This window comes from Rhinoderma darwinii, chromosome 7 (genome assembly GCF_050947455.1).
Source record: "Rhinoderma darwinii isolate aRhiDar2 chromosome 7, aRhiDar2.hap1, whole genome shotgun sequence".
In the NCBI taxonomy this organism is placed as follows: domain Eukaryota; kingdom Metazoa; phylum Chordata; class Amphibia; order Anura; family Rhinodermatidae; genus Rhinoderma; species Rhinoderma darwinii.
Window position 1 is genome coordinate 121176528 of NC_134693.1, and position 26347 is coordinate 121202874.

The window sequence follows — 26347 nt, forward strand, 5'->3', positions numbered from 1 at the left end:
GGTCATCTTCAGCACCTGTTACTTTCCTATATAAAGCTCTCACTCTAAGGTTGCTCCCTCTTAAAGCCTGGTTCTGGGTCTGCTGTTTTTGATCTATTGGACTATCATCGATTATTCTTGTTTGCCTCCTACCTATCGACCCTTTAACTTGACCCCTACTATTCTTCCGTACCACTGCCTACAACTACTGCTACGGATCCGCACTCGAGACTGTAAACCTAAATCGTAAGTGTGCCATTTGTCACTTCTATCCCGTTGGTTATTTATGAGCGGTTGTATCGGGAGATTATTTCAGGGGTTCAGCGAACAGGGGATTCCTTGCCCTGAAGACCAAGAGCCTATACAAGGGCTGGAGGGTGAAAAGCCTAGGTACCCCGGAATCTGCTCCCGGTATATCCCCCAGAAACCCCATATGACACGGTGGGTTCACTTTACCCCCTGCCGTTCTAAAATATTATTACTACTCTATATTGGACGTAGACAGACATAGAGATAAGCCATTGCCACAGAAGTCTGGCAGTGGTTTTACTCATTCTCCCTTTAGAGAATATATTCAAGTGTGCATGTTCATGGGTGGTCGGGAGGAATAGCTGTGGGCCAAACGTATGGCCAGCCTTTGGAGCACTGTTCCTCCATTCGCCACACTGCTTTTTGTACGGAAGTCTTCACCAGGAGTTCTGACCTCTATGCAGCTGACCTAAAAAGGAGCCAAATACAAGTGTATCAGGGGGCTCCTGGCCCCAATGCAAAATTTGGTAAAAAGGCCATTCACCTAACATGTGCCATCGATAATACTGGTGTCTTCTAATGTGGCAAAGGGGTATTTCTGCTATCTCCATACCCTCTAAAGATACGCTCCTAAAGTCTATATGGATCAGACCATCTAGTGGTATAAGCAGGCAATCAGATTTTTTTTAGGGAATTGTGTTGGGAAACAGAGAATTAGTGCTCTGTAGTAAAGAACCAGAGCACTAATGCTCGATCAATTGTATTAAAAAAAACATGCTTAAATTCATATATACTGCAACTTTGTTTATATTTCTACAAAACAAGAGATGTAATTTAAATGGAACGTCCAACTACGCAATATTTTTTTTAATCGTTCCACTTTGCAAATAGTTTTAAAGGGGTTGTCGAGGATTAGAAAAACATGACTTATTTTCTAAAACCAGCACCAGACCTGTCCATGGGTTGTATCTGCCATGTTTTTCTAATTCTTTATTTAAAAATATCCTGTTGTTATGTGTCTGCAACTCCTATATCTTTGTGTATCCATGGTAACAGACTACAAACCAACCCTGTGTACTCTGATACTACAGTCACACTCCGTCCATCGGTTCCACACTTATTTGTAACATACATTCAGTAGTTTAAAAAGTAGAAGGGGATCGTCATTTGACTACAGGATCAGACTACACACGGTTTGTTTGTAGTCTGTTACCATGGAGACACATCGGTCTACATAGGAGCTGAAGACACAAAACAATAAGAGATTTTTAATTAAGACCATTTGCAAAGTTGCTAAAAAAAAATATTTTAGAAGCATTGGCATAATGGACACAAGGGTTGACCTTAACTTACCAAAGTTAATACAGGTATATTATGTAATAAATACTATATTTACAGAACAAGCAGTTGACTTCTGTTTCCTAAACAAGGTTTATCCAATAACATAATATAGGTGGTGGAATAAATGCTTGTTTCTACATGTAACCCACAGTAAATTGGAGCAAATAACCAAGAAGGGTTGTAATAATTAGATAATCCTGTCCAGATTTGTCCATACAATATAATTTTCTCTGCAAAACCTCAACTTGTCATGGGAACTTCTCTAGTAAAAATATTTGGTAAAATGCAATAGCAAAACCAAGTCAGACAGATCAATATGTACAAATACAATCTGCTCCATTAACCAAGGATGTTACCCAACATTAACTCACATGTGTTTCATATTAAAAGGGTCTTTGCCTTTCTGAACAGTTTGTCTGAACACATCGAGGTCTCGATTTGTCAAGAGAGGTTGAAGTTTGCAGCACCCAATATCTCTTTCTCAGAAGAGCAGGAATGAAGGAGATTAAGACCCTGGCAATTGCAGATAAATCAAGGCCAAAAAGTCACCTAATGTAATTTAGTTGTCTAATGCTCTGTAATCCAGTCATAAGGTGTCCAAAAACTGATAGTTTTACTACAAAATTATATAAAAAGGTAATGTTTCAGGATACACTTTTGTAGACCCCAGAATAAGTCAAATTCCAAAAGGGCCTTTTACAGTCCAGGTGTGCCATTATGTAACTCAAATGGGCCCATCAGTAAAGCACAAGAACTGGGCCATAACATTGTGTCAACTATTCCAGGAATTCTGCTCAGATATGACATGATGATATAATGCATTTGTCTTCTTTGTTTATCTCCTTCCCCTCTCAGACTTCTCCCATTACCGGCCCACAACCCCAACCCATATGGAAATCATCATTGATAGCCCCAGTACTCTCGTCTGGCCCTACACCTTCCTTTCCAGATGTAAAAGTTATTCTTATGTAGTCACAGTAGAAGGAAGAGCAGGTTGGAATTCACAGCATGGGGAAAAGGACAGTAAAATGTCTGGATCCTTTTGCTGGATTTTTTCATAACATTTGCTGTAAATCTAAAGAGGTTATCCAGCTCAAGAGGCATTTTAAAATCATTACATAAACTTAAACCTAGGGTTAAGGCATAGCAGTCTCTCTTAAGAAGTCATCTCTTCTACTTAACAGGTGTTTAATGCATTCCTACAAAAAAATCTTAGAAGAAGAATGATGCCTATGGGTCCCTCAAGTCCTGATTTTTTACCACCTGAACTCTAAACTTACAAATCTTGTTCTGCCTTACGCTCCAAGATTTCCGATACATCTACGTATAGCAATAAGATCACGGTTTTATTATATAAGGAGCCCCTAGCATATATGGAATGCACTCCATGACATAAAGTAAAAAAAACTCCAGGAGGCCCATACATTCAGGTTCAGACATGAGCTTGTGCAGCTGCATATGGGGCCCTATAGGCAAGGGACTGCGTTACCACCACAAAAAAAACAAACACTGTTTTTCCTTTTGTAATAATTTACATATATAATTTTCATAATAATTTGCCAAAGAAAATGGCATATCATGGAAAGTTTTGCTGGAGAACCAAGAGGAAGGATCTCTATGACAATCACCTCACTCTTGACAAATCAGCTGTTGGACAGCAAGGTTCTCACTGTTTTATCCCATGGGCCGTCTATTGTGTAGGTCCGCCACTGCATACATTTCCTCTCTTTTTTAAAGCTAATGTGTAGGCACTATTTATTTATTTTTTATTTGCAAATTATACAAAAAGGTTTCTAATTTAAAGGGGTTGTCCAACAACGCAAAAAATTCCCCAAAATACTTTTAAAAAGGTTTCTTCATCATAAGACATCTTTTAAACTCACAAAACATTATTTAAGGGTTACTCACCAAACCCCAAACATGGTCTTCTCCTTCTGGGTATGAGGCAGGATTTGCGCCTACTCTTCTGGACATCCACTGCTTCCCTCTCTGCCCAGGATTCTCCGCCTACCACATGCCTCTATTACTTTCTTTCCCCTAGTTCAGCCCGTGCATGCACAAAGATGCTTTCTCTCTCTCTCTCGCAGTCATGTGATTGGTGATGCTCTAACACACACAAGAGGGGAGAGCCCTCAGTCACATGGGTCGTGTTGGCGCGTCATCAAGTAGCAGGAAACGGGAGAGCTTCCGTCAGCACGTGTCTGGTTCTGTCAAGAATTGAAAACTCAAGTCTTTTACTAAGTTATGATAACATAATGAGAGGGTAGCATTTCTTGGTCCACAAATAACCCCTTTAATCACATTGTGTGTAGATTAGAGTAGTATTTCTGACAGTGGAAAACATAATACTTATTACGCATGGAAAAGCAGAGGATTAGCTGCATCATAAGACAATGGAGCTAATCCTTAGGCAGAACTGCTTCACACCAACGGCAGAAATCCGTGGGTATGCCTCAGATTTCTGCCACGGAAATACTCATTAGATTTCAATGGCGACGTGTGAGCGGAGCCTTACGGCAGCCATAGACCGTTAATAACATGCCTATTAATTGCAATTTTGATCTGCAGAACTCCGAAAAGTGACAGACCCCAAAGAAATAAGGGGGGATGCAACCCAAAAAAATGTAAATGTGTATGGCCAGCTTTAGACCTTTGGAAATGTGCCCCCATTACCAATCTATTAAACGCTGAAGATATTTATTTGTTAAAATGTTATACTTAGTCATCTATATTACAGCTCATAAGTCATTTTGGGACATGTGCAGTCCCAAATTTTAATCTAGTATATTTTTCTACCTTAAATTTAGGTTAAATATAAAGCGCTAACTTACCGACATCAGTAGAAAAACATTAATAAATCGGTCTAGCATATGTAATAAATTGCATTCTGTAGAAAACAGAAGGAACAATACTTCTATGTGTCACTGTGAAGAAATACGTTGATGAATTCCTATAGATAATTCACTCATCTATGCTTTTAGTTTTATATATGAGCTTGGGTTGGTTAGCGTGTCCCTCAGTAATGTTTCTGCAGCATACAGTACATGATATATATTCCGTGTCATAAAAAGTCCAAAGACATAAATAAACAAAACGTCTTCATTCCTTAAATAATCACAAAGCCAAGATGCTTATAAAAAAAAACAAAATGTACACTAAAAAAAAGTCCATTCTTAACAATGAAAAGGGTGACGGGGATGATTTATGGATGGAGAAAGAAAACACGGGGAACATTTTGCTTGTGATTAATCTGCTAACAATTTCAACGCCAAAATAACTAATATGAACCTTTAAAAGGTTAAACAATCAAAACTGTTGAAATCGCCTCTTTGGGAAACTTTTTGCAGTAATTAAACATGTGCTGAAGCAGCAAGGTTTGGCGGGATCAGTCCTTTACTTTCGTTGGCTCCTGCACTCCGGGCCTATTTTTATTATGTTGCATTATGGATGAAACACATTGGGAATATGCTCAGGCTCAGAAACGGCATTACCGCATTCTGCTGTAATGAACCATTAAACGTCTCAGTTGGAGCACAAAACAAAAGCAGAAATTATTTTCCTCTACGTTATTGAAAGGAAAGATGCCTGGCGCTGTAAATCAATACTGCAAGATGTTCAGCGCCAGCTCCGACAAGCAACGAGATATATAAATTAAATGCAAATATTTCAATTATTGCTCATATTAGAAAAGGAAGTCATTATCCAGCTATCTTCTGTATTCCATGATTGCACATCAATCTATCCCTAAGGAGGACGGATATAAAAAGGAATAAATTAATGTTATTGTCTATTGTTTTCTATATCAGCCAGGCCTAGAAGCATGCACCTGCTTGTGCTAGAGGTAAAACTTGCCTGCTGCGATGTATGCAGGACTGCCAGGTAATATGTACATTGAAAGAAAAGTTATGTTTTAGAATCTTCTAACAGAATTTTATTTTCCTAGGAATCATCAATCAAACAAATGCATAATTAGTTTTGCTCAAAGAAAACCCGTCAGTTCTCTTGTTTTAGTAAATACTTACATTCCCCATAAAATAAAAATTCTAGCGCATCGTTTTTAGAAATCTGTACTGTGCTATCTCTCTGTTAGGCCAGGATATCACACACATACACACACATACACACACACACACACACACACACACACTTCATGCCGTTTTAGAGGCAAAGGCAGAAGAGATTCGAAAACAAAGGAAATGCACATTGAAAAAAATGATGCATCCTTTGTGTCCACTCCTGTGTTTGGCTTAAAAAAACTGCACCAAAACCTGCATCCAAATTGTGTGTGTGATCCTGCCCTCAATTCTCCTGGAAATGTACAAATAAATTGAGAACTGGGCGTTACCATTTCAATTATCAATGGGGCATGTCCCTACACGAACACTGTCCAATCAGTGCTGACAGTGTCAAAGATAATAGAAACACGCCCCAATGGCAAGGGGAACGGTAAAACTCTGTCAATTTATTCATACATTTCCAGTAGGAATAACAGGAACTACACAATAAAATAGAAAGTTATAAGAAAAGATTCTCCAAACTGGTTATTGTATTGGGAATACAAGTATTTACTGAAACAGGAATGTCAGAAGAGGGGACAGGTGCTCTTTTAGATGCTCCATATTATTTGTTGTTCATAGTAGAATAAAAGGACAACATTTATATTTAATTTAGTGGACATGCTTAATAATTTGTCATAACGTATGCTTAATTGGTTCTCCGGGCATCTTTTTTATTCATGGCCTATCCTTAGGAAAGGTCATCAATAACAGATTGGTGATTGATGGCGCCGTGGTATTCATCACAGCCTTTTACTAGTTTACAGGCACAGTGCCGTACACATCCCTGAATGGGATTGAGCTGCAATCCCAAGCACAGCTGCTACGGACAAATGCCAAAGCCATTTCAGTCAGCTGAACGGCGGGGGTGCCGGGAGACAAACCCCCACTGAACTGATATTGATGGCCTATCCAAAGGATAGTTTGGCCATCAATGTAAAATACCCAGAGAACTCCTCTGTTTCTTACCATTACGGCAATTGTGCTCACTTGTGCTCTTAAATATCCAATTTGGTTACAGGGGTCATTTCATTCCATTCTGTAACTCTTGGTGGGTTGGATGCGGAGTAGTATGTAGTAGTTGTTACTTAGCAGTGAACACCATTTTTTGTGGAGAACCTGAGGGGACCTCCAGTTTCAAAGGGATTCAAAGAACACCAAAGAGAGAATTCCTTGTGTTATGCCCGCCATCTTATACTGACGAAATATAACAAAATAACACCAGAAACACACTGTCATACAAGAATCTGTCAATAAGCACAAAGAGGCAGGAACCCAGCAGTTCTTGCACGTCTTCTGGAACATGAGCTTCTTATCGTATATTGGCTCAGTATGGTACATAAGTCTGTCACTCAGAGTCCCATGGCTACTCAACGTCATAACATAGTAATTGAAAGATATGCCAAACAGTGATATTTTCATAAATCGCCCCCTAGCTGCAGGAGTGCTCAAGTAATGCAAATTCCCCAAGATAGACAGAATTAACCTTCCAGCGGAAGCCGGGAAGTCGCAAAAGAAAAACAAGATCACTTGTCTGGATGAGAACATTACCTTTTTCTGAAGGACGTTAATTTTTCTCTCTTTGACTTCCAGCATATCCTTCATATCTCTGATCTCTCCGGCCAAGGTGCCTTTTTCTTCTGTGAGGTCCTGAAGCTGCTTGGTCTTTTTGTTAAGGAATGATTCCTTCTCTTCCAGTCTCAGCCGTAGTGCATCCACCTAGCACAAAAAAATTAAATGTTACAAAATCTTACACTATAAAACACAATAAATTACTTGTAAATCACAGCAGAATATCTGGACCCATCAGATCCCCCAAAAAGTCTCACTAGATACCAAATGGTCAATACCGTATATATGACCGCTAAAATCTAATTGCCCAAGCAGGATTTCTTTTGTTTGAATGATTCTTCTACTGTTTGGTCACCTACAAAGAATCCATCTACTTTCTACTTCCAGGCTTAAATCCCTGTCTTCCTCTTTCCTCTTAAATTGTCCATATTTTAGACTAACTACTAGATCTGCAAGAAAAAATTTGAGTTACAAATAATGTCGTCTCTTAGGCCACATGAGAGTTTGGTGCAGTATTTCTTACGTTCATTTTAGCCAAAGCCAAGAGTCGTTCCCCAAAGGGTGGAAAGACTGTCAGCCTGTGTGCCACACAGAAATTACCTATCCCTGTGTATGACAAGTTTATAAATTCCAACAACAAAATTCAATAAATGAATGACTTGTACTTCATCTGAGTGGTGGCAGCTATGAAGACATTATGTGAACTAAAATCACATGAAAACCAATAAACTAGTATGTTCAATTCAGCCCACTAAATGCGTTCACCCACACTGTCTGAAGTGCCAGTCAGGTTGGGTTGCTATCTTTCCCACCCATAAATAAATAACTTTTGTAAAAAGTGGGGGTGACTTTCCACTTAGGCCACTAGTGATTTGCACTTGGGCGCCTCAGACAGACAATGACTTCCTGTAACTCAGTATCCTCAGTAAGTAGCCTCCTCAGACCTCCAATCTTGACTTTCGGGGCTGCGCAGGCAGGCAACGTGCACATGTTCAGTTGCTGAATGTAAGCGGCTGAAGCTCTCTGCGCCATCACCCGCTGCAATCTTCTACCGGCACCAATCTCACACTTGACCTAATCCTGACGCTGCTGATATACATAGGGCTGTATGGCCTGGCAAAAGAGGAGTATCAATTCCAAATAGGAAGTAACCCGACTTATTATGCAAAAATACAGCACTTGCTATTGCCGGTCATAACATTTTACTTTTACCGGCCTCCCAGTGTGAACACAGGCTGGGTCGGTGATCTACCAGCGGAATGGACAACCCTACAGTCAGGGGGTTGGAAAATCGCTTTCTACAAAAACCCTATTTCTTGTGTGAGCCCACTCAGATAATCAGCAAAAGGTAGACGGGGATCACAGGACACACTGCCCTGCAGCCGTCACTTGTTAGGCACCGGAAGAACCTAGTTTCTAAGGAATCAGTTGGAAGAAGCCCGACAAAGAAATTTAGTGGGTTAAATTGCACCTACTAGTTTATGTAAAATCAATAGGGCTTTAAATAGATGTGATAGTCACGATGTAAACTCTCCCATTGATAAAAACTCGAAATAACAATATTTTATTATATATTGCACTTCATATATAATAATTTATTGTAATAATGAATGGATAACACCTAATGATAACACAGCCGATATGTTACAGAGCATGGTTACCTTTTTGTCCCTTAATATTTGTAATGTTATTGTGCAATTTGCAGACTTTGATATAGTGAATATACATCTTGGAAGATAGAACACAATGCGATCACACACAATAGGCGCCCATTCTTCTTGTGATTAAAGCGATGTTAATTATACATTTACTAGTCCGATTTGTATAATTTCACAGGAATAGAAAGGCATTGGATAAAGTTTCATTAACAAAAAAAGGCGACTACACCCACGACAAGCGGTGATATATAAGACTTGCTGGCTTCATTGAAGTGTTTTGCTTGGATTAAAAATGAAAAGGCAGGTGTTTTATACTGGTGGTGCCTAGAATGGAGAAGTCTTCTGCAGTGTACTGGATGACGAGTTGACGTCTGCCCCGATTACTTCACAGCATTTGAATACAGAGAAGAATTCAAATGCTTGTTGTTTTAGCGGTCCTTATAAACTTGCTATGGAGGCTAATTCCATGGCATGGAGGAAACCATGAATGCCATATTGACCTTCGAGTGCAGATTTTTCCCCTTCTCTCATGCTTGCATGAAAAACACTGGAGCAAAATTTATAACGGCATTCATAAAACATAGCTGTAGACTCATTTAGGAAATCTATGTAGGCTGTTGGATTTGAGGCCATATAAACATTTTATATTAAAATGGCTCATTAATTTTCTTTAACGGAGAAGCGGGGGTACACTTTTCAAAGTATAGCATATGGCATTAGAAAATAGGAAAGTACAGAGACCTGGCTTACTCCGCTTCTTCAGGTACATTCATAAAATATGTGCTTTCTTTGTACACAAGAACACTCTTCGACTCTTCACTCAACACCACATAATTTTGGAAGCCTGCGCCTCTTTCCCCAGATCTGGCAGCTCAGCTGGTCATAAAAGTTGGCAATCAAATGCAGAAAACAGTAAAATTAGATCTAAGTACCCTCTCCCCTTTAGTTTATAACAAGGACCTGTGGATTGTTTCTTAACATTCCTCTGCCTGTTTCCCCTCACAAAATATTTACAAAGTTGGGCACAGAAAGGGTTAATTTGCATATTGTACAGTATCCGTTTCCTCCGGTCTCGGAAAAGAGGTATTCCGGAGTGACAGCTGGTGAAAAGTGGCAGAAATGGCCAAATTTACTGTAAATCTTGATTAATCTTAATAATCCCCAAGCCATAACCAACTGCTTATATTGAGCTCCAAAAGTGACTTGTGTTACTGAGTTTCCTAACTTGATACAGTATGCGATACTTCACACATGACTTACAGGAATAGAAGGAAATGAGTTCTTAATGCAGCTTACCACTATTCACAAATAGCAGGATACCGGGTATAGAACATATTCTGTTTGAGAGACAAAGCAGCCGGTTTGACAAAATACAATTTTACAAAAAATAAAAAGGATCTCATTAAAATTTGACAGATTATGGATCGGGATAAACTACAATTCCGAGTCGCATCAAAGATGCATGTCGAAGTCGTAACATGCATGTGATCTTATAAATAATTTATAAATAAAAAATAAAGGTTTACAAAACGCATTTTCTAATAGCATTCTGAGTTAACAGAGGGGAGTCCCTTATTCGTAAGCTCCATCACTTGCCTATTATGGCATCCATCTAACGTACACGTCATGCATGTCATACATTGTAATACATTAGCCAGCAGTATGTCTTTTTGCGGTTTCCCATTTTATAGAATAACTTAGTCTACTACACTATTCCATACCTTAAAAAAAAGGTACACTGATGTATATCAACCCAGTGGAGGCCAAAACTACCATCTTTTCATTTTTTTTTTACCTCCTCCGGGAGCATTCCTGGTGTACACGCTAAACGCACATCACAATGTGTGATTTGAAAAGAGCCTTAGTTATGTCTCGCAACATAAAAAATTGCATATGTCCCCCACTGAAATAAATGGAATTGCCAGATATAAAACTAAAATGTTCATCTGAGGGCATAGTCTGAAAATGACAGGGAATGTACGACTTTATCAAAAATAAAAAAATATATGTAAGTGTGGACAAAGGCAAAACTAACAAAAAACTGACACAAGATTTTCTAGAGAAAAGATAAAATGCTGTGTTATATGATTCCTATTGAAAAGAAAATGTAAGGACCAATAAATTGGAATTCGTAGAGATATTTTAACAATCAGGATCTAGGTATAAATATAGTCTTTGCAGAAAATTTGGTAAAATAAGGCTCTGTTCACATCTGAGTGTGCTGGAAGCTGTGCCGGATCCACCATAAGACAGATATCATCAGCACCCAATGGACCCTATTGGCTTATAATTAGGGCTGTGCGATTATGACCTAATTCCAAATCATGATTAATTGAGCTTGTAACCTTGATTACGAGTAATGAACGATTATTTAGACCAAAACCCTTTTTGCATGCCACGTCCCCAGTTTGCATGCTACGCCTTTGAATTAATAAATATCCCCTGAGCCTGCTGTATACAAGTCTATAATATACCCCCTGACACAGCCCCCACACAGTATAATGCCCCCATAGATGCCCCCTACACAGTATAATGCCCCTACAACTGCTCTCCACACAGTATGAAGCCTCCTATAGCTGCCCCACACAGTATAATGCCCACCATTGCTGACCCACAGTATAATGCCCCTATAACTGCCCTCCAAACAGTGTAATGCCCCTACAGCTGCCCTCCACACAGTATAAAGTCCCAATAGCTGCCCCCACACAGTATAATGCCCCCATAGCTTTCCCCATAGCATAATGCCCCATAATGCCCTCCACACAGTATAATGCCCAATAACCGCCCCCCCACACACAGTATAATGCCCCAAAGCTGCCCACACACAGGATATAGATCCCCCAGAGCTGCCCCCTTAAAATATAACGCTGACACAGCCCCAATAGTGCTTAATAAAAATAATAAAATACATATTCACCAAACCCCTTTCCAAAGACGAGTGAAGGAGATCCCTCTGCTCCTCCAGTCTGTGTGGCTTGGCGAGGATGTCACTGCCTCGCGCCTGTCTGTGAAGAATGGCACAAAGCTCACAATAGACAGGCGTAAGGCAATGAAATGATCCCGAGGACAGTCCGTGATACAAAGTGTATTCAACTCTATCTGTCTCCTGAGGACGTAGATACAGTTTAAATGGGGGGGGGGGGGAATGAAATGCACAAGATGACGTCAGTTATCTGCGCTGAATTTTGATTTAGGATTTTTTTTTTCGATTAAATCCCCAGCCCTACTTATAATGGCGTCTGCCGGGTTCCGAAAACAGGTGTTACTTCTTCATTTTATGGTCCCCAAATTTGCCACCATAATGGTTAACAGTCATGTGCTCCATTAACACTTTACCCAGCCTAGAGGGAAGACCCAGGTAGGGGAATAGAAATGACAAATTGTTTATGGTGACAGCCCTCAATCTCCATTCCTTGACATTTACCTAAACTTAACTGTGCCATTCATACTAAAAGTCAAAAGGTTTGTGTCTAACGTCATATGAAACAATCTTAGAACGAATATGTAAAATAATCACGGCCGCCATAAATATCCCTCCTTTGGGCACCATGCACACGACTGTAGAATTTGTCCGTAATTAAGGTCCATACGGAAGGTGTCCGTGCCGTAGAAAAGCACCGCAAAAGATAGGACATGTCCCATTTTTTGCTTTTTACAGGCCGTGCTCCCATACTCTATAATGGGAGCACGGACCGCAAATCACGGACCGTGATTATAGGCACGGTCGTGGGCAGGAGGCCTTACTAAAAGCTCATAAAAAAAATAACAACGTCCAGAAAATGAAAGGACTACACTTATTCACCACTTTTGCAATGAGGTCTATCCCACAGTGGCTTCATATAAGCAGGTTTCTGCCACACTACATATCTTTTCGCTCTTTTCTGTAATTTCATGTTAGCCGGGGTGTGTGTGAAATCAGCAGGGGATGGTGACCTGATGAAATGTCTCTCCCTCCAAGAGCCCACAGCAAATCCCCAATGCAAACTTTCAAAATTACTTCAGGACAGAGTTAACCCCTAAGGCCTCATGCACACGACCGTAGCCATGTGCACGGCCGTGATTTCCGGGTCGGCCGGCCACGGAGTGACAGTCGCGGGCCGTGCACATGGTCGCGGCCATTATTTTCAATGAGCACGGACCCCAGAACACGGCCGTAATAAGACATGCCTGTTCTATCTGCGGTGCGGGCTCCTGGACCATGCACGGACTGTGAAAACCACGGTCGTGTGCATGGCCCCATAGGAATGAATGGGGCCGCAATTCTCCCGTGGATTTTCGGGGGAATTGCAGCCGCAAAAGCACGTTCGTGTGCATGAGGCCTTAAAGGGAACCTGTCACCAGCATTTCACCTATTAAACCAGCAATACCTGGTGGTAGTGGGTGAAAAATCATTTCTATATAACCTATAATTATCTTCTTAGTCGGCTCTGTAGCTTTAGTATTCAGTTTTTAGTGTTCCCACACCGTATGCTAATGAGCAGAAAAGAGTCAAATCTTCATTTGAAAAGAGTCAAATCTTCGTTTGAAAAGAGTCATGTCTTCATTCCTCAAGTCTTTCCGAGTTTACACCGCCTCCTTACTTTTGATTGACAGCTCCTCGCCACCCAAAATCCTGAGCTTGCGCATTGATGTCCTATTCTGGTATGTGCATACAACGGGACACCGGATTATTATGATAAAAGGCGTGAAATGCTTGCAGACCGTTATTTACAGTCAGAGGAGTTTAGGAGAGGGGATAACGGTAATAGACTTTTGATAGCAGCGGTCAGTGAAGGATAAGTAAAGTTCAATAGGTGAAATGCTGGTGACAGGTTCCCTTTAAGTGTCCTGTGAATATTTCAGGTTGGCTAAATATTCTGAAATTTACCTGCAAATCCAATTTATGATTCAGAGCATAAAATTAACATTCAGAGAAATAAGGACAATGAAAACCTTCTTTTGTCTTTCGCAGTTGCTTGTAAGAGGAATGTATCGCTCAAGTTCCATCTTTATAATACTAAATAAAATCAACATAAAAATTACCCAATATCTGTCATTCTGCCGACATTTTCTTCCAAGAAATTGCAGTGAGCTGAAGCCTTGAAGCCAGATACAATGTGACAACTTCTAAATCTGCTGTTAAAATACTCTAGTCTCTAACCAATATAAAATCATAAAAGCTATTTTATAAAGCCGACTTTTACGTTTTAACTTTGGCTACTTTAACCACTAAAAGTAAGAGGCTTTAGGTGGACTACTCTGAAATTCACGATTTACTGTAGTTTAAATCCAGCAAATTTCTAAAAACACATGGGAAATGTAACTCATGTGCTAATACTTAAAAGTTTTTGTTAATAAAACTTCCAACACTGAGATTACCTCACTAAACTTACCTCAGGAACTTTTATGGTCACCATAAAATTATAGCTGTCATAATATTTTTGACTTACTGCTGAAGGAAGTCAAACATTCCAGTGTAAATTCTCCTTAGCAATGGGATAGTGATAAATTATAAAAACGTGAAATAAAATCTGAGGTGCCAGGACTCCAGGCATTTGTATCTCACTATTTTAAATGTACTAAAAAGTAAATCCAGTCATTGTAGCCCCACTCCTTTCTTCCAAAGACTGGGTTATAAGTCGCATTGATGACCTGCCACCTGGAATCAAATTCTACTACTTTCAATAAGACCGAGTTGCCACCAAACTAAGTTTCTCCAAGAGTCGCCCACAACAGATCCAAAACACTGTAAGTCGCTCCAACAACACAGCAAAATATAGAACGTCCAGGTCTGACACTAATATGAAATCAGAAATGCAGTGAAAAACAATATCCTAACTCAGGAGAACCATTGTAGGTAGCTAAAATGGATCATCGGCCCATAAAGTATGCAGAAGGCTGTGGAAATGTGATGAACAATAAATCCTTCATAGTTAAAGGAGTTGTCTGCTTTTTGCAACCTTTACTAAAAGTATTCTCGGCAAATAAGATGATCACAGGTTGTCCCACTGCTAGGACCACCGCTAAAAAAATCTGTGGGGACAAATGAAGCATTACATGGTCCCCGGACGTGTTAGGTCCTCCAGAGAGTGAGACACTGTTTGTTGTCACCCTCCAGTCTGTCTGGCTGATTGATTGAGGTCCCAAATTGGAAAATCTCCTCTAGTAGCCCTAATCGTGTAAATATTGTCTTTTTAAACCAGATAATACCTTTAATCCCTTAGTGACCAGCCTACTTTAGGCCTTAATAGCTAAGAATTTTTTTACGGTTTTAAATCGTCGCATTCAAAGAGCTATATCGTTTTTATTTTTCCGTCGACATAGCTGTATAAGGACTTTTTTTTTAGGGACAAGTTGTATTTTTTAATAGCACCATTTTGGGGTACATATCATTTATTGATTAACTTTTATTAACTTATTTTGGAGGGGGAATATAAAAAAACAAAAGCAATTTCACCATTATTTTTTGCATCTTAAATTTACACCGTTTACCATGTGGTATAAATAACATATTAACTTTATTCAGCCAGTCATTACGATTGCGTTGATACACCATATTCATATAGTTTTTTTTATGTTTTACTACTTTTACACAGAAAAAAAACTTTTTTTCAGAATTATTTGTTTTTGTGTCGCCATATTTTAAGAGCCATAACTTTTTTATTTTTCTGCCGACATAACTATGAGGGCTTATTTTTTGCTGGGCGACTTTTAGTGTTTATTGGTACCATTTTGGAGTATACAGACTTTTGATCAGCTTTTTATAATTTTTTTTTAAAGTAGGATGAACAGAAAACAGCAATTCTGGCATTGTTTTTTTATGTTATTTTTTACGGCGTTCACCGTGCGGGTTGATTAATGTAATAGTTTTCTAGTTGGGGTCATTATGGACAAGGCAATACCAAAGCGTCACTATTGACAGCCGCATCTGAGGGGTTAAATGGGTGGGATCAATACAGATTTTTATCCCACCCGCTCGAGCAGGTAGCTGATAGCAGGGAGCACCCTGGTAGCTGATAGCAGGGAGCTTTCACTCCTCCCGGCGGCGCTATTTTTTCTGATCTAGCAATGTGAAAAGGCTACTGTATCAGAATAAAGCCCATTAGTGACCTCCCTAAAAACACCTATGGGCAGTCACTATTGGGTTAAAGAAATACAACCAAGAAATGAATGATAAAAATAGACAGAATATACGCTTGCCCCCCAATGCTTGTCAGCCTGCAGAATCTTCTGCATGTTCCTGAAAGAGGAAATCTTGCAGGGAACACGGGTGTTAATTTCCTGTTGATCTGTTCCAATTTTGGCTGGTGAAAAATGGAGGGTGGGGCTTAGCAGAGCGGCAAGGCTAAACATTGTGTGCCCTGCTGCAGACAGGGCCAAGGGGGGAGGTTCCTGCTTCAGTCAGTTGTCATACAGCCAGACACAGGATTGTGAGGAGAAGGAGGGGGAAATGGCTGATCCCCTGGAACACATATATAAGATTTTTTTTCTCAAACATTTCTCAGTATTACTTGCCATATGAGACAAAATAGATTTAAAAGATAAGACAAGACTAAGGGAGGAAAGGCTTGGATATTTTTTCTTTTCATGTGCATTGTGTGTGTGTGTGTGTGTGTGTGTGTGTGTGTGTGTGTGTGTGTGTGTGTGTGTGTGTGTCATTTCTTAATTATAGCTAAAAGGAATTTAAAAGCAGGACCTAATGAACTTAGTAGGACAAAAATTAATTGCATTAAAAAAAAATAGCACAGTGCAAGGCTAGCATTTCAACAGAGGCTAAGCAAAAGAAGACACTTGGGTTGAGTTACTCGGGTGGGTGGGTTGTGATTTTAGAAGAATGAGTCATGAAATAAGTTTTATGCATTATGTCGTAGCGGTTTCAGTGTGCTCAAGTCTGATACAGATCAGAAATATGTGATAGTATTGGCTTGAAGGATTTAAAGATTTCCAGAAATTTCAGAGAGCAAATCATCACTTCCAAGAATAAAGAAAGAGATGAAGCACGAGCCGCAGGAAGTGTTCCCCTCCATATGATCATCGTTAATGGTTGGTCTTGGCTGGTGTATGGTAAACACACTCTCAGCACATGCTGTAATTTGGCTTAAAACAGACCCTTAATGCTTCCAGGATTTTCTTAACAGCAAGCGTGGATGTGTTTCCTATTGAAGTAGTTAGTGTATTTTACGAGTGGTGATATTTCTGACAGAAAATATACTACATGAGTGATATGAGATCAGCTGTGCCCGTAGCTTAATAGGTATTCAAATAAAATTACTAAAAGCTATTGTCCTGACACTCAGCCCCATAAAAAGCCAGGCACGCACCCACAAATAACAGGCACATTTTACTAACACATCTTAGTAGTATATCTGGTCAAACCAAAAAAGGTTTAAAAGGGTTATTAAGGACATTTGAAGGCCGTGCTGTCCAAGAGTTTATATAAAAAGAGTCACATATATTTTATAACTTACTGAGGTTTAGGCTAAGTGATATGCCATCCAAAATGCTTCAAATGATGTCCTCCTGCCTGCATCTGTCAATAGTATGACATCATTTCCTGTCTCAGTGACCACAGAGTTCAGTCATGTAACCAGTCCTCTGACAAATTAAAAGGACCTGTGCTTGAACTATGGGGGAAAAAATATAAAAAGGGGTTTTCCCATAATCATTATTTATCTCCTATCCATAGGATAGGTGATAAATATCTGATCGGTGGGGGTCTGACTCCTGGGACCCCCACTGATCACAAGAATGGGCTTACCTTGCCGTTCCTGGAAGCCCCATAGGAATGAAGCGGTAGTGCGCATGTTCGACCACAGCTCCATTTATTTCTATGAGGCTGTTGAGCGCTATCTTCGGCAGCCCCATAGAAATAAATGGATTGGTTGTCAAGCATGCGCACTACTGCTTTATTGCTATGTGGCTCCCAGGAACGGCAAAGTAAGCCAGTGCTCGTGATCAATGGTGGTCCCAGCAGTCGGAGCCTCACCGATCAGATGTTTATCACCCATCCTGTGGATAGGTGAAAAATATTGATTATGGGAAAACCACTTTAAAAAATGCTGTAGTTTACATCACAATCATTGAAAACAAATATCCAACCGACATAATTTCTAATCAAGTCAAACCAATAAACTTTTAAGAAATACTGCCCTGTACATTACAAAGTTATAGGGTTCTTTCAGAAGGATCTGCCATACTTCAAAGGAGTTGTCCAGTTAAAAAGACCCATATTCACAAACCCTATTAGGGAATTATGAGTTAATAGAGGTGGGTCACCTGTTCAGGATCCTCATCTCTTAGCCAGAATGGAGAGTGGTTAGAAAGACCATCTCTTAGTCTGGAGGACCTGTCCTGTCCTGCATTATACAAACAACGCATTTATCTAAATCAGAACTGTGTAATGCTTAGTTTCCCCTGTTGGGGCGCTTCAGGAAAATTTAACACTTACTGCCAGGTACACCAAAAGATCATAGCGGATTGCTGGGGGAGAGGGGCAGCTGAGGGACACTTTGTCCAAAGCAGAAAACCCCTTTAATCATGGACTCTGTACAGCCCTTTTAAATGTCTTATACAAGAAAATAAAAAATGGTTAAGAAATAAAAGGTAGACGCTATTATTTGGAAAATTAATTTTGTGGAACACCCCCAGAAGAACATCCTTTAAGTTTCCCTGCAGTTCGTCCCCCACCTTCTTCAAAACAACTTTACAGTGCTAGTCAGATGTATTGTGTACTGACTAAGGGGTCTATGATGGTGGTTTACCAGAAGATAAGACCAGGAAGTGGTGATAAAACTCTGATGAAGTACTTCATAACATAAATTCTTCAAAATTAATGCAATCACAGTGTCAGTGAGTTTACTGCTTTTATAAAGCAGTCCTTGACCGATAAATTGCTTCTAAATGTATGCTGGACATACTAATTAACTTGGCTCATTGGTCTTAAAGTACTAGCAATAAACTAAATTATGTATTTCATTATTAAAATGCAATTCTTCTATAAACTATCAGCATTAAAGGGGTTTGCCCATCGGATTCATTTGGTTTGCCCATCGGAGACATTTATGGCATATCCACAGGATATGCCATACATGTCAGATAGATACGGGTGCCACCTCTGGCACCCGCACCTCTCTAGAACAGTGCCCCTTAAACCCTGTTCTACCTTTCTCGGTTCTCGTTGCCTCCCGGGCCACTTCGTCATTTCTGACCATGTAATCAGTGAAAGAGCATAGCTCGCTGAGAAATGCTGTTTCCATAACTCCCATATAAGTAAATAGCAGTTATGGAAGAAGTGTAGCACGTGAGCTACTCTGTTTCCATATGTGTAATTCACTTCTATGGGAGTTATGAAAACAGCATTGCTCAGCGAGCTACGCTGTTTTTGTAATTTCCGATCATGTAATCAGGAAGCGGCCGGGAGGCAGCGGGAACGGAGAAAGGTAGAACAAGGTTTAGGTGGCCCCCTCCTAGAGATAGGTACAGGTGGGACCCGCATCTAAGGTCCCATTGCAGGACTGATACGTTGCACTGTCTAATGTTGACTGAATAAACTTGCTACCGCTTATTGGAGTGCTACAAGATCCTCTTTTGAATACTATATTTAGTCCAAGGATCAGGAGTACTTGCTGGGCACCCTGACACTTATTATCCTGTTGTGAGTGCTGCTGCTCTTTTTTTTTGCCTATATATCTATAACACAATAGATTAAAAAGAGTCTCCTATTTCTTCCTATTTTTCTGATGTTGGACAATGGAGCAAAGACATTAGTACGGAATTTCGTAATACAAATACATCGAAAGTTGGTGTGTAGCTAGTTGAAAGATGTTCCCAGAGAGTATGTACTGAATAATGGGTTATGTCAGCTACTTCTTGTATGGTTATGGTGGATTACACAGAACATGGCTCAAGTTATCAAACCTTATCATTGTCAGTGAACACTTTGTATCTCATCCAGTGCTCTATCACGTGGGTCTACAAAATTGACTCCATTTATCCACTGAATATTGGAGAATAACGATTTTATGAAAACACATCCAACCTTTTATTTGCTTGGTGAAGTAATCTTATCAAAAACTATACATGTGAAGGCTTGGAATTTATGATTTATCCTGTTCACCCCGACATGAATACGCATATTAGATTTTCGTGACACGCCAATTCACCACAAAGAGCATTGAGAGCTCTGCAGGCTGATGAAAGGCCTGAAATATACAATTTATAGAAGCACTAAAAGCTTTTAAAGGCAGATAAAACAAATATGTGAGGCGCTCTTATTTAATTGCTTCTCTAAACATGGAATCTGTCTGCAAATGATAGTGAACAGAGAAGGAATCATGAAGAACATATGAGGCAGGGAGTAGTATCCAGGGTGTTTAGATGTGTTGGCAAATGAGAGAAATACCTCAGGGGAGTTTAGACAAAAACACAAGACAAGACGAGAGACAGCGGATATCCATTACACAACTAAGACGCGGATGTCTCTGTAAGAGAAGACTCAGAGGCGGATCACACATTTTTTTTCATGACCCTTAAATGGAAACCATGTTTACAGGCAGTTTGCCACACTTTAAGTGTAGTCTCATGGAAAAATAAAAGTTAATTTTCAATGTGCATAAGACTCAGTTTGGCGGTGACGTGTTTAAGATATCTGGTTTCAAGTATGACCAGGATTGGGAAACAACCATGGAATGGCATGCTAACTTCTCTATCAACTTGTATAAATGTAGGCAACGTGAGCCATTACAGCTATTATAAAGTCATAGCAGCAGATAGATAAAAAAAATAACTAATTTGAGAAGCCGACATAAGCAGCAAGTCATAAAACTTGAAAAAAAAAACTAAAACCAAACAACGCCACATTCTCTAATGTACAATATGACAATGGTGTTAAAGGGGTATTCCCATCTTACACATTTATGGAATGTCCAAAGAATATGCCTTAAATGGCAGATATGTGAGGGTCCCACCTCTGGGACCATCACCTATTTAGATAATGGGGTATTTATCACCCTTATTCACCAATTTAGAGCAGCACTTTGCCCCTTGGAATCAATGCAGAGGTGGCTGCCTTTGCTCGCAAACTCTCTCCATTGAAGTCTACAGGAGGTAAGGAAAAAGCTGAGCAACCAATTATTTTCCTGATAAGTGAGGATCCCAGAGGTGGGACACATATTATCCTGTGGATATGTAGTGATATATAATCCTGTGGAGACTAAGTCCTATATCCCACTCCTGTTTTATTATTGGTTCAGGCTGCTGCTCTCTCCATTGCCGTTGCAGCTCTGCCTCTGCAGATTGGCTGCTATGTATAAGCTCACTAGGAAGTTAGTGCATTGAGAGCCGATTTCTACTGCAGCAAGTACATACTAGTAACCACCCGTGAGAGGAAAATGAACATCTGGTAATTGTCACATATTAGGTGATTGTCTGTTACGCCTGATTTACATTGCATTTTTACCCTACGTTTAGCATATACGTCGGGAACGCTTCGGACTTAAACGCTAAACATGTCTTTCTTGGCTCCATTAGCCCAATGGAGGATTAAAAAAAAGTGTCCTTTGATGGACACACAGGTGCACAGCTTGATACAGTATGTGTTTCAGACACGGCTGTCTCTAGAACCAGGCAGGGGGTGCAATCGCCAGGGGTGCTGAGGGTGCGGTGGCGGCGCCACTGAAATCAACTGCAGCCACCCCCTCTTGCACTACATTTGTATCTGCATCTATAGGACGCAGATATAATAGAATGGATCAGTAGCGCTGGCAGGGCAAGGAACATTAGTCGATTGCTCTGCCAATCCGCGCCTTTCAATGATGCAAATGGCGCTATGACGTCATCACGGCGCTTACGACGCTCAGCTGCAGCAGTCCTGGTCAGAGAAGACCAGGCCTGCTTTGCTAGAGAATGGCGTGGAAATGGGATAAGGTGAGTATGTAAAGTTTTTTTTCAGTGAACAGTGCGAGCGGTTCTATCTACAGGGGTCTGTATGTGGGGCGCCATCGACAGGGGTCTGTATGTGGGGCACTATCTACAGGGGGATCTATGGGGGCCACTCTCTACAGCAGGGGTGGGGAACGTCCAGCCTTAACGGGCCGCGAGATTATTAGGTTTGGTCCGGCCTGACTTTACTTAGACCGCGCTGCCGCCGCATCATTCGCTACTTGGCTCTGTCCGCCCTACTGACTCGCATTTAGGAGCAGGAGAAGGGTAGACGGAGCAAAGTATGGGGGCAGCGGCGGTCTGAGTTAGGTCGGTACGTGCCGGCCCAAGAGTGGACCAGTCCGGACACCTGACCTGAGGTCAGGTGACCGGACTGGTCCACTCCCGGGCCGGCAAACTCCAGTCACCTGACCTCATGTCAGTGATGCGAGGTCAGATGACTGTACTGGTCCACTCCCGTCACAGCACACCTCGACCTCACTCTGACCACTGCTGCCGCCGTGTCATTCCCTCCTTAGCTTCGTCCGCCCATCCTACTCACTCGAAGTGAGGTCAGATGACTTAAAAGTTTTGCTTTTTCATCAAGGGCATTTATGATTTATCCACAGGATATGTCATAAATGTCAGATAGATGTGGGTCCCGCCTCTGGGTCCCAGATCTATCTCTAGAATGGGGCCCCCTAAGCCCCGTTCTACCTCTTTGTGTGGCTGAAGCGTGTGATTTCCAACCATGAAGAAGAAAACAGCGTAGCTTGCTGAGCTATGCTGTTTCCGTAAGACCCATAGAACTGAATAGCAGTTACGGAAACAGTGTAACATGCATCCTACGTTGCTTCTGTAACTGCTATTCACTACTATGGGAGTTACTGAAACAGCGCAGCTCAGTAAGCTATGCGGTCTTCTTCTTCATGGTTGGAAATCAGCCGGAGCACAGAGTGGTAGAACGGGGTTTAGGGGGCCCCGTTCTAGAGATAGGTGCGGGTCCCAGAGGTGGGACCTGCATCTATCGGACATTTATGACATATCCTGTGGAAAACCCATGATGGGGAAAACCTCTTTATGTAAGTCGCAACAACAAGCAGTTCTTTTCAAAACTTACCAAAGAGTCGACCGCAGTAGCAACATCATCAATACTGGCTAACATCGCACGCCACACCAAAGAGAAGTAGTTCCAGCCATCACATTAGGGGTGAGTTAAATATTATGTTTGATCAAATATAGCAGGCTAATTTGTAAGTTGATAATTTTGTACGGCCCGCGAATGATGTTATAAATATCCAAATGGATCCCCAGCCCTGTTCTACAGGGACGCTATCTACAGTAGGCTTTATAGGGGGGCACTATCTACAGGGGGCACTATCAACAGTGGGCTCTATGGGGGGGACTATCTACAGGGGGCTCTATGTGCGTGCGTGTGTGTGTGTGTGTGGTGCTATACTTTACAGTGTATGACACCATTGTATGATACTATTATATTCAGGGACACAGTGTATGCTGCTATTATATTTAGGGGCGTAATGTGTGTTGCGATGAGGATTTTATCTTTGTTTATAGGTGTGGAAATATTTGAAAAGTAAGAAACTGAAGACATGAGTGGCAAACTGTAGAAATAGTCCATGGCCTGAGGAGTCATCATAGAGGTCTGGACTGGATGGAGAAGAAAAAAGAAAAAGCACGACTAGTATCTCAGAAAACATCACCTGTGAGTCACTAAATGGAAATGTGGTTCTTTTTCCTGCCTTTAATTAATCAGTACTGTATTCACTGCATGATCTGCAGTGAAATGATGGGTGGTATCTTGTTTTATGTTTAGCGGCAACTCCCAGCATATCCTCACCCCTGTTCGGGCCATGATGGGAGCTGTAGTTTTAAGCTGAAAAAAAGGATATGGCAGGAGTTAAACTGAATTTGCAAATGATATATGTATTGAGCCGTATATATGCTGGTGCTGTATATATGTACGCAGCTTGGTTCTGGTGCTGTATATATATATATATATATATATATATGTACTGAGCCTTGTTCTGGTGTTGTGTATATGTACTGAGCTTTGTTCTGGTGCTGTATACATATACTGAGCTTAGTTCTGGTGCTGTATACATATACTGAGCTTTGTTCTGGTGCTGTATATATGTACTGAGCTTTGTTCTGATGCTGTATTTATGTACTGAGCTTTGTTCTGGTGCTGTGTATATATACTGAGCTTTGTTCTGGTGCTGTATTTATGTACTGAGCTTGGTTCTGTTGCTGTGTATTTGTACTGAGCTTTGTTCTGCTGTTGTATATATGCACTGAGCTTTGTACTGGTGCTTTATTTATGTACTGAGCTTTGCGCTGGTGCTGCATTTACATACTGAGCTTGGTTTTGGTGCAGTGTATATGTACTGAACTTGGTTCTGGTGCTGTATATATGTACTATGCTTTGTTCTGGTGCTGTATATATGTTACATAGTTACATAGTTAGTACGGCTGAAAAAAGACACATGTCCATCAAGTTCAACCAAGGGAAGGGAAAAGGGAAGGAAAAATTTCTACACATAGGAGCTAATATTTTTTTGTTCTAGGAAATTATCTAACCCTTATTTAAAGCCATCTACTGTCCCTGCTGTGACCAGCTCCTGCGGTAGGCTATTCCATAGATTCACAGTTCTCACTGTAAAGAAGCCTTGTCGCCTCTGCAGCTTGAACCTTTTTTTCTCCAGACGGAGGGAGTGCCCCCTTGTTTTTTGAGGGGGTTTTACAAGGAACAGGATTTCACCATATTTTTTGTATGTGCCATTAATATATTTATATAAGTTAATCATGTCCCCCCTTAGTCGTCTTTTTTCAAGGCTAAATAGGTTTAATTCTTTCAATCTTTCCTCATAACTTAAATTCTCCATGCCCCTAATTAGCTTCGTTGCTCTTCTTTGTATTTTTTCCAACTCCAGGGCATCCTTTCTATGAACTGGAGCCCAGAACTGAACTGCATATTCTAGATGAGGCCTCACTAATGCTTTGTAAAGTGGTAATATTACACCCCTGTCCCGCGAGTCCATGCCTCTTTTAATACACGACAGTATCCTGCTGGCCTTTGAAGCAGCTGATTGACACTGCATGCTGTTATTGAGTTTATAATTTACAAGTACACCCAGATCCTTCTCAACAAGTGAATCTGCCAGTGTAGCTCCCCCTAGGACATATGATGCATGCAGGTTGTTGGTACCCAGATGCATAACTTTACATTTATCTACATTAAACTTCATCTGCCAAGTGGACGCCCAAACACTTAGTTTGTTTAAATCTGCTTGCAATTCATGAACATCTTCCATAGTCTGAACTATATTACATAGCTTGGTGTCATCTGCAAAAATAGAAATAGTGCTATTAATCCCATCCTCTATATCATTAATAAATAAGTTGAATAATAGTGGTCCCAGCACTGAACCCTGGGGTACACCACTTATAACCGGTGACCATTCAGAGAAGGAATCATTGACCACAACCCTCTGGATACGGTCCTTGAGCCAATTCTCAATCCAATTACAAACTATATTTTCTAAACCTATAGTCCTTAATTTACCCATTAGGCGTCTATGGGGGACAGTGTCAAATGCCTTTGCACAGTCCAAAAACACTAAATCCACAGCGGCCCCTCTGTCTAGACTTATATGTACTGGGCTTGTTTCTTATGCTGTATATATGTACTATGCTTAGTTCTGCTGCTGTATTTATGTACTAAGCTTGCTCTGCTGCTGTGTATAAGTATTGAGCTGGATTCTGGTGCTGTATATATGTAATTAGCTTGGTTCTGGTGCTGCATGTATGTACCTAGCATGGTTCTGGCATCATTTTTATTACTGTGCTTCTTCCAGAGAACACAGTGAATATTCATGCCTATGTGCTGAATGTGCACAAATAGGTCTATAAATAATAAGTGTACTATAGTGAGTGCACGTACATAGGTACGTAATTTATCTGCATGTATCACTGCAGATTTATACAACGTGATCAGGATTTTTATAAATCCTTTATACTTGTATTAAACAGATTTCCATAACATGTGAACATATTAATTATATTGCTTGTTTTTCTATCTACTTTGATATCTGTCCTCTTATCACCCTATATGGCATGATGGTCGCCGTTTCACTGTTCGCCTCAAGCGGCAGAAGGACTAGGTACACCCCTGGGCACAGGGATCAGCTATACAATGCAACCGTCCATGACCCGCCTCTCTGCCTATTGGACTGGAGGCAGAGTCAACGGCAGGAGAGGAGCCAGTGAGGAGAGGACTCTCGCCTCCTACTCAGGAAGGACCCGTATACACTGCAGCCTTAGCCTGGGAAAAGATACGCCACTGGTAAGTTGTCCCTAGTTTTGGCGTGTTCCTGTCATCAGCACCACTCTTGACTATGAGCTATTTAAGGGATTTAATTCTCTCTTTTATACACAGTTGCTTGCTCTGCTCTTATTATTAATGTTGTAAGCATTATTTGTTTGGGGGGGGTGTGCTTTTTAATGTTCGGCCTGTTGACTAAATTCCCTAAACACTGCCCTGGTTTCAGAGATGTGTCTTCTAACAATCCCAGCACC

The 26347-nt window shown here is 40.7% G+C and overlaps 1 protein-coding gene across 6 annotated transcripts in view; it reads right to left on the bottom strand.

The window, feature by feature from the left end:
- Positions 1-26347, bottom strand: part of ERC2 (ELKS/RAB6-interacting/CAST family member 2) — a 670240-nt gene that overhangs the window by 439718 nt on the left and 204175 nt on the right. For all 6 annotated transcript variants that reach the window (XM_075833908.1, XM_075833906.1, XM_075833904.1 and 3 more), the window contains one exon: positions 7176-7343. In XM_075833908.1, coding sequence (XP_075690023.1) covers positions 7176-7343 — 168 coding nt within the window. The remainder of the gene's footprint in view (positions 1-7175; positions 7344-26347) is intronic.